General features: G+C 37.4%; 2 protein-coding genes across 3 annotated transcripts; both read right to left on the reverse strand.

Moving 5' to 3' along the window:
• Positions 1 to 2,680: 2,680 nt before the first annotated feature.
• Positions 2,681 to 4,855, reverse strand: LOC123314010 (aminopeptidase Q-like). The gene has a single exon (XM_044899121.1). It carries the CDS (start codon positions 4,853 to 4,855, stop codon positions 2,681 to 2,683), a length of 2,175 nt encoding a protein of 724 aa, XP_044755056.1.
• Positions 4,856 to 8,302: 3,447 nt separating this feature from the next.
• LOC123313723 lies at positions 8,303 to 9,083 on the reverse strand. Of its 2 annotated transcripts, none has more exons than XM_044898709.1 (2): positions 8,783 to 9,083; positions 8,303 to 8,599 (listed from the first exon to the last, which is right to left on the reverse strand). In XM_044898709.1, exons 1-2 carry the CDS (start codon positions 8,886 to 8,888, stop codon positions 8,448 to 8,450), a joined length of 258 nt encoding a protein of 85 aa, XP_044754644.1. In that variant the 5' UTR covers positions 8,889 to 9,083; the 3' UTR covers positions 8,303 to 8,447. The 2 variants fall into 2 exon arrangements, with proteins under 2 accessions (XP_044754644.1, XP_044754643.1); XM_044898708.1 differs by having other exon boundaries at positions 8,663 to 9,083.
• Positions 9,084 to 9,646: the final 563 nt, after the last annotated feature.

The raw sequence follows: 9,646 nt of genomic DNA on the forward strand, positions 1-9,646 counted from the left end.
TTGTTTGAGTTTTTTTCTCATTTCCTGTGATATAGATTCCTTCTCATCGAGGGTTTTCTCCAATGTTAATATTTTGAACTTATACAAGTCCGCATTTTCTTCCAATTGATTTATTATTTTGAGTAACAAATCGACATTTGTTGATTCAGCTGACACATAATTCTTTCTGAATCCGTCAATCGTACTCGCACTCGGCTCTCCGATTTTTTCACTCGGAGTAGCTGGTACAAAGACAATTAAATCTTTGTCACAGCATTTTTCTATTCTTTTTCCATAACTTCGATGGAATATTTTCTGTCATGACGGGCATTGCACAGCACTTTTTGTTATAGAATTCTTACAAGTATCAAACTTGGAGAATAATTCGTTTTGCGGAGCGCTACTGACACATCTGTTCTCGTTGAACGACATAATATAACGAATAGGGGTGAAATCCACCCTTAACTGTTTTTTTCGTTATACAGGGTTTTTATCATGGTTTCATCAAAATATGAATATGTAGAAAAAATCTGCATTTACAGTAGCTTTCGATTGAGCCTAGTCTTGTTTTCTTACGAAGGGGATAACAGGGTAAAATCCACACTTAGCTGCTTTTTCCATTCTACAGGGTTGTTATCATGGTTTCTTCAAAATATATATAGAAAAAATCTGCATTCACAGTAGCTTTCGATTGAGCCTAGTCTTGTTTTCTTTCGAATTGACATAATTTACTAATAAATTATTCAATAGACGAAGCGAAATGTCTGCAAGAGTGAAGTCGTGCTTTGTTGTTGGGTGCAAAAATCGTGAAGGAAGAAGGTAATTATGCGATATTATATTGAATTCAAAATACCTTAAAACCTTTATTAAACAAGTTCATAGGATGTTCGCTACTTCCCCGACAACAACACCGCCCTACAATACTCTCGAGGAGGCAGGGTTTTCTCACTGAGGTTTCTTCTCAGAGCTCTTGTATCATACGCCGAATTGTATGGTACCTCCTTACATCAACCTCTACTGAAACTTTTCCATGTAATACATATGCTTTATTGTTTGATATTCAAAAATATATTACTGATATTCAATAGAGTATGCGTATATTATGTATAAATATTTAATTATTTTTGTGATTAGGAATTATGGTTGTTTATGAGAAATGTTTTGTAATTAGAATTAAGTGAATTTAAAAGCTAATTTCAATTATAACATGAATCCGTGTTTGAAGAACAATGCAATAAATTTTTCAATTATGAACTGATTTTTTTTCGATTCTTCGGATCAGAGAAAAATCCAGATAGAGATTCGTATTATTCGTTATCCCACTGCAATTTCTCAATGAGCAATTTATTCGAATCTTTCTGTGACTTCCACTCAGAAATTTTCAAGTATATTCTGCCTTGATCAGTACCATAGAAATCATATTATATATTATTACTGTAGAATGCTAATCCAGTAGTAAGAAATGCGGCGAAAAATTGACAGTTGTCGTTGATACGAATGCGCATCATTAGTTTATTTTCTAGTAGAACGTTGCCGAGTTTCTGAATATTCTGTCGATCGATTCTTATGAAGAGGTGGCAATGTAACGAAGGTATGTCGGACAACAACGCGTTTTCTTTCAGTCATTTGATTTTTCACTGTTGCACGATCTGCTCGGAGGTAAGAAGTTTCAAGTCACATTTTCTGAAATGTACTTGTGTACTTATCTATCATATTGAAAATAATAAATGCAAACAAAAAATTCAAAACTTGAATGAATTATCGAGTTCCACTGATAGTGAATTCCATTGATGGTATAAAGAAGTATTGCACTAGATCAGGATATTTCAAAATTGTTGCATGGAGTTCATAATACGCACTCAATACTTAGGTACTTAGGTTCATCTAATCGAATCTGCGATAATATCGAATTGCATTGGTGATATTAAGTTAAGATCTTCTGGAATTTTTGTTGTGAGTTCCAAATATTTAGTAATTAGTAGTTGTAACCATGGAATTCGATATAAAACTCCAATCTTCAGCCCATTTGATTTGGTCAAACAATCAATGACTACCCGATAATACCTCTATCGACGAATTTAGATTTGGATTAATAACACGTTACCTCCGAGATCCCGATATATTTTCATTGAAACCTGCAACATCATTGTACTGATTTTTTAAAACAAAGCATATAAAAACACAATTAGTCATCCAAGCATGTGTTCAATACCGACAAGAACTCCTGTATGAATCGAAAAATAAGTTCTTTTACCGAATGAAATATGTTTATTTCTCATTTATACCAAATAAACAATTCGACTGACATAAGGTAGGGAAGTCTAGGCAACGTTCGAGTTGAAATAAACTAATGTCGCGCATTCGCTTTAACGACAACTGTCAATTTTTCGCCGCATTTTTTACTACTGGATAAGCATTCTAGAGTAAGTATATATATTATGATTCCTATGATCATTACAAGAAAATTAAAAATGAGCGTTACAGATTACCTCTTTATTTTGTTTCGTCGAAAATTAGTACATGTACCGTAAAAACAGATGACGCTGAAGTTTGTTTTTGGAGTGGTCCATCTATTCTCTGTTCATTTAATCAATGATTATGGCTTATACTCGCTTCCTGAGATGGTATAAAATGCAACAACAATTATTTTATAATGAAAAGGAGTTCTTATCAAAATTATGCTTTATTAAATATTATTTCATTATTGACCCAAAAAAATAATGAGTGCTCCTGAAATACTCAGCAGATGCACTGAGTGACTCAAACAGTTTTTCGGAACATTTGATCTCGTATTACGAACTTTCAAATTTTTCTTCAAAGCTCTAATGACAGATTTAGTTTTTTGTCCCTGCCACACAAAATTTTGTTCCACGTTATGTATCCTTTCTTCAATATTTTTTCTTATATTGTCGAATTTCTCTTTATTCTCATCTAAGAATCTTTTGAAAATATCAAGGTCTTCTTTGGTGTTGATTCTCTCTGTGAAAAGCGAGATGTAATAAAGTGCTCTTTGTTGATCGACTAGCACTATGTTTCTGTAAAAAATATCTGAGACAACTCTGAAGTCACAACGAAAAATAATATGTTTGAGATTCGGGAGTTCGGAATCTATCTTGCTCTTGTTGTTGACTTCTGTATCAGTTTTTATAGATGATTGTTCCTGAATACTCATAGTAGTATTTTCGTCTAAGGGAGTCATATCTGTATTCGTAATGGACGACTCTGATGGCTCTGTTGAGCTTTCTTCTGATAAAAATGTAGTTGAATTCTGTTCAGTTGCTGTGGATACTTCTATATTGGAGGTTTCACCCTGTGTGTTTGATCTCAACATTATAGGTTTTTCGGCAGTTCTTGGTAATGGTCCTCTTATATTTCTGATCTGAAAATTTCTTTCCTCCTTGTGTTCAACGCTCCTTTTTTTTTCTTTTTTTCCACTTATAGGTATACCTTCAAGTAGTGAGACCTTCCTCGTACAAAATAAAGCACTCAACATATCTTGTTTCTCGAAAATATTGGTGGAGTTTCTGAACGCGTCGGAAAGAAACTTGAAGTTTTCATTATTATCGTGTTTTATAGCATAGCAGAACACAATCTCTCGAAGATCTATTGAAAAGGGTGACTCGATATGAAACGGGAGTTTCATTTTTCGATATTTGTAAAAAGCGTCTTCAACTTCTTTCAAACAGTCAGGCAGTTCAAAAAAACAAGCTATTTCGGTGATGAGGAGATTGAAGGTGGAATAGGAATCTCCCTGAGAGTTCAATTTCCTGTTATTAAAATGGCGTCTCAATACATTCTGCACGTACAAATTCAACAGATGTATTGCTTCACGATTAGGATATATTCGCCAATGCAAGATGTAGACATTTTCGGCAAATGCTGCCCAGGGTGCATAGCTGTTGTCAAACCTCAGATAATTCAAAAATTCATATAAGAAGTCATAGGTCAGATTTCCTCTTGCAGTGAACTCAAAAAGGTCATCTATAAGTTGCATTCGGTTCAAAGAAGGTATATCATTATAAGACATGGGATTTTCGAGTGTCGAATGTAGATGCTTCCAGTTGAGCGGATCGTAGTTCACTCTGTATAAAAAATTCACATTGTAATTCAGTAGGAGCCAATCGGATGACGATAAGTATTCCAATATAACTGCTTTGTGTGGACATTTCAACCATTCCCCCAGGCCATTATTAAATTTCTGGTTGTCGCTTTTTGTTGCATAGATAATTGGAATCCACCAACAGGAACCACTTCCATTGATCTTTGAGCGATATTCTTTCTGATTCACAGTTGCAGTTCCAGATTTGTAATCTCTTATGACTTCTATTTCTGGAAAGCCACCTTGATACATGCAACTAGCCATGACTTCACTGAAAGATACTTGCTTAACGAATGTGCCTCTAGGGGCATAACCCTCGAAAATTTTCCATAGATCATCTTGATTTATTTTCTGAAACGAATTTTGCTTCAGGAAGTTCATCGAAATATCTTTCAAATCATTTTTGTTAGACAAACTTTGTGCCATACGAAGAAGCAATCCAAACTTCTTGTAATCAGTTAAAGATATTGTAGCCCTTACGAAGGCTGAATCACCATTCAACTCCTTCGAAAATGGTAATGCTAGTGTATAGTGAAAAAACTCTAGAAGAGAATCAGCTAAATCATTTTCAACTGATTGACTCTCAGACATGTCACTCAAGGCATTTTGTGCATTATACTCGGCTAGACTTCCTCTGATCCATACATCCGACCACCATTCTAGAGCTAGTTCTGACATCCACTGTAGCGTAGTTTCTTTGGCTACATTCTGGAGAATGGAGTGTACCTCTCTTCGTTTCATACTGAAAGCTTCATAAAGCAACTGGTTTTCGTGCATTATTATAAGACCAGGAGACGAGATGGAATCTGAAATATCAAAAGAAAAGGTAGCTTTAATAAAATCAGTATTCCACAGTCAATACCTCTCGAAATTAAGATAACGAGACATGTTCCCCAAAACCCCTTTTATTTAGCTGAATGGTTAGGCGGATCGGTTCGTATACACTTGTTGTTAGAATCATTTTATGTATGTATTCTTGAAGATTTCACATCGACAGATCGGTGAGGATGAACACGGACCATTCTGCCGATGTGTCTTCCTTTTTTATTTGTTTCTCGTCAAGTATGAACATTATTCTAGCCACTATCATTTCAACCAAAATAGCATTTCTAGAGATTGATGGTGGCATAGTGTTCATGTAGGCCTCACCTCTACGACTTCACAAATTAATATCGAGTCGTACTCTATTGTCAATATAGTTTTCAGAAGATTTTATAAATTGCTTATGATATTTTTCATTTATTTTTCAATGAATAACATGCCTATATGTTTCGATTTTTCAATGACTCCAAATCGGTTCAAAACAGTCGCACATTTATTCATTCAGAGCCTTGAATTCTCAAAGTTTGGAGTGAGCTCGAGCGTAGGTTCCCGCACCATCGATTCTTATAGTTCTGAATGTGACCAAAACAAAGCTAATAACCGTACATCTATGGGAGATGATTCCCCAACATGAGGGTCCTGTAGCATTCCTCGAACACCTGAAGAATGATTGAATCATCATTTGGAAGACCAGACCTGTTCTTAAATATAAAAGATCCTCCTAGTTCGAGAGTAGAATTATTGGAATTATTTCTTTGAATATTGAAGGGATTTCTAAGGACAAAAGTGATTATTTTGTAATGAATCCCTGTTTCCTGAGGAAAATTGGAGTTCATTTTAGTGCATTCCTTTCGTTTTCATATTTCCGCCTTTAAAAATATTTAATTCTCAAATATTCAGTACATTCATTCCGATAGGCAGAGTAAATGTAAAAAACCGTTTATCTGTGTTTAACGTTGTTTTTCTTGCATGCCGTTGAAGATTTCGACGTTTTTCTGATTTTGATATGCGATAAACCGGAGCTGACGACGTTTTTCGTTCTTGTCGCATTCTGGAATTTTCAGATTTTTAACGTGTGGGGGAATTTGCCTATAAAAGCAGATTTTTCCCTGCGACGGTCACTTCGACTTTAGATTTTTGACTCTCTGTTACTTCAGTTCCTTTAGTTAGTTTACGCTCCGTACTTTTCTGCGATTCGACTTTGATTGTGTGTCCGACAAACCGTTCAACAAATTTATAAAATGAATTTTGTATTACGAAGTTAGTGCCATTAGAAATTGATTTTTAGTTTTCGTTTGATTTTCCTCGAGTGCCTGGAATAAAGGAGGTAGGTCCCCGTCTTTACCGTTCAGTTTCTTAATTAGACCTACACCGGTTATTTCTTTGACACTGCTGTACTGTATCGCTTTCTGTTATATTTTATCGTTCTTTACCCTGTTTCGCGAGTCTGACTTTTCCCTTCGCTATCAGTCATGGCGCGTAAGCCCTTGGGGTATAGAATAAGAGATACCGCTCGTCGTCAGTGAAATCCCGTAGTTGCGCTTAAAATAGACCTTTTCTTCGCTATCAGTCATGGAGCGTTATAGCCCTTGGGGTAGCGAGTAAAAGTCTTGAATAGATCCGCCCTGTATGTGCTTCTTTTCATTGGAGAAATACAATTAATTACATCCCGATACCGTATAGCAAGTCATTTCACTTCGCGAGGTCATCCTTAGTATTCATTTCGTCAGTTCTGGTTGGCGCATTTTATTGAAAAACTTTTGATTTTTTCACTGCATCCGGAATAAACTTTATAAAGTGCTCGTGACCGGATAGAATTTCCCGAATGTATGTTTGCTGATAGATTCGCTCATATTCCATACCTACACATATCTCCCTTTTACATATAATCAGTTTCCGAAGGTGTGAATAAACTAGTACATAATTTGATTTTGACTACTTCGTTATCGCTACCACCCTAGATAACAGCGAACTCTGCCTCCGACTAGCAGCTACTCTGGTAGGTTTGCTATTCTTCCTAGTGAAAAAAAGAGCTGGCACTCGAGATAAGTATTCTCCGAGGTGACCACGTTACAAAAAATGGCGCCCGAGCAGGGACAGTGCAAAATCTAGTGGGAAACAACAGAGATGAGAAAAATTGACCAGACATTGAGTGAATTCCCGAAACAGAGTAAAACCTCAGAACAGTGAGTAACTATTTCTTGAACGGAAAACTGTGAACAATAAACTAGATCTGTGCTTTATTCCCTGCCACTCTGTATTGAACTGTTATACTGTGAATTGAATTGGACTATATTTTGGAAATTTTCTTACTGTTGAACCTCATTGGAAATAATTTGTGATTATTTTTTTTGCCGATTATTGTATTGAGTTGTTAAAAACTGAACTATTATTACACCGTAATATCAGTGGAAATTATTTCCGATTTCTTATTTATTGAATTGAACTGTTTAAATTTCGTATTGAAGGTGAGTGAATTTCCGAACATTGAAAATTTATTGTCACAATTGGTAAAGTTTGATAGGTTTGATTTACCTATCGGTTTAGTAGTGAATCACCTATTACCCTGTTGATAACTAGTCTACCTGCTTTTCATTTTCTTTTGACCTGTACTGTTGAAACTTACCGATTATTTCTGATTCTTCTGAAAACTGAAATTCGATTAGTGTGATTTATATTCTGGCCATTGAACTTAAAAAACTGTTTGGAATTTAACGTGTGCTTTCTGGTGCTATTCGAATTTCGGGACATTTTCCGGATTATACGAAACGACTTGCGATTGTGTGCGGCATTTATCGAATATTTTCGGATTTTAGTGAGACTGATTGAAAGTTTTTCGAGTACCGTTGGACCTGTAAAATTTTTTTTTGTGATACATCGGGACTCAGATTGTTTTTGGTGCGCCGGGACTTAGACTTTTTTTTTTCTGATACACCGGGACTTAGACTTTATTTTTATGGGGTACACCGATACCCACTTCGAACTCAAGTGAATAGGTTGGCTAACGATTAACTTAACGGGTCGAACTTGGAACTTAAACGAATTGTGAAAGACATACCGAGTGTGAAATATTGGTGCGTTCTGAATCGGACTTAGTGTTGAATATAATATGTCGAACATGGATGTGAACCGGTTACTCAGTGATGAACTTACATACGAATTACAACGGAGAGGACAATCGATACCGGGTACTGTGATGACTAAACGGAGTCTGCTACGACAAGTACTTCAGTCTAATGAACCTCTACTACCCTCAAAACCATTTAATCCCGCCTCGGAGATTGAGATTTGCCAAAATAAACTCACCGATTTAGTGGAATCCCTTTTCTGAAGTTCTCTTCAATCGTGAAAAAGCAGCTAACGAATTTTCGCGAATTTACACCAGATTAATACACATTCAAGGAAGGCTGGACTTTATTGTCACTGCAGACACAACACAGTTACAACTAGTTGAACAAATGAAGGCAACTACAGATAAGGCGTTGGAACCACTGGAAGAGCTGCGTAAGAAGAGTAATCGTGGACAGCCGCAGTCATCCAACCGAGATCAGAAGTCTCTTTTAGATGTGGAGGTGCCCAGTTCACCTGGGATGTCGCCGATCCAGCCGGAGAGGATATCAAGGGTTGAGACATCACTTATCGACTTGGGAGATGGTGTCGATCCTCCTGTAGTAGTCAATGTCTCATGTACTGGTACACCTGTAAGGAATCCAATATTAGAAGAGGTCATGAATGAGACAAGACAGACATGTAGAGCATTACTGCGACAATTACCAGCGATACCACTCACACAGTCACAGGACTGTGGGACATCAACACCTGAGGGTCCGACACAGGGTAGATGGATTAATTCTACACGAAGGGTGTCTTTCCCAAACTTACCCGCACCTTGGATAAGTCCTGACCGACCAGTTATCACAACACCTGCCAGATCAGAGCCGGAGTCCCGATCAACAATACCAACTATCCCGGTACACAAGTGGAACATTTCCTTTGATGGCACTGGGAGTGTGAACGGATTTCTTGAAGAAGTGGAGAGGCTGGCTGAATTCCGTAAAGTATCCCTGGACAAGTTTTTAAATCAGTTTAGGAATTACTACGAAAAGATGCTAGGGATTGGTTTATTCCCAGGAGAGGTACTTTCAACGACTGGGAGGATTTTAGTAACCAACTGAATGAAGCATTTCTGCCTGTCAACTACGAGGAGAATCTGTTGGAGGAAATAAAAAGACGAACACAAGGTCCTGAAGAAAAGTTGCTTCTGTATGTTACCCGGATGCAGAACTTATTCCAGAAACTCACTTATACAAAACCATCCGAGATGGAGCAGATCCAGCTCATCCGACAGAGGTTGATTCCGCCCTTGCAGCAAGCCTTGGCCTTCTAGAAAACCAAGACTTTTGATGAACTTCTCCGTAAAGAAAAGTTTTTGAACTGGTCCAGTGGCAGATGAGCCAGTACACCCGGCCACCCTCAAAACCAGGTTTCGTGGAGGAACCTCACCTGACGTACAGTCCCCGTCAACTGAACCGATATCAGGCAAGTTTTTCTGTGGATACCGGAGAACAGGTTCACCAAACAATCGGCTCCAGGGAATCAGTTCCGCCGACGCAAGCCAACCAGACACGACTTTCTCCGCCGGGGGAAAGCCGTCCAAAGCCACTCAGATCCAGAGAGTTAAAACGACCACATCTCCCGGAATCCTGACTGCACTGGCACCAACAACCTGTAATGACAATCGTCCGT

This window comes from Coccinella septempunctata, chromosome 5 (genome assembly GCF_907165205.1).
Source record: "Coccinella septempunctata chromosome 5, icCocSept1.1, whole genome shotgun sequence".
In the NCBI taxonomy this organism is placed as follows: Eukaryota; Metazoa; Arthropoda; class Insecta; order Coleoptera; family Coccinellidae; genus Coccinella; species Coccinella septempunctata.

Coding starts and splice junctions, on each gene's coding strand:
- LOC123314010 (XM_044899121.1), bottom strand. CDS start 4,855: ATGCACGAAAACCAGTTGCTTTATGAAGCTTTCAGTATGAAACGAAGA.
- LOC123313723 (XM_044898708.1), bottom strand. CDS start 8,888: ATGTTCCACTTGTGTACCGGGATAGTTGGTATTGTTGATCGGGACTCC. Junction 8,600..8,662: donor TATCGCTGGTAATTGTCGCA/GTAATGCTCTAC, acceptor GATTCCTTACAG/GTGTACCAGTACATGAGACA.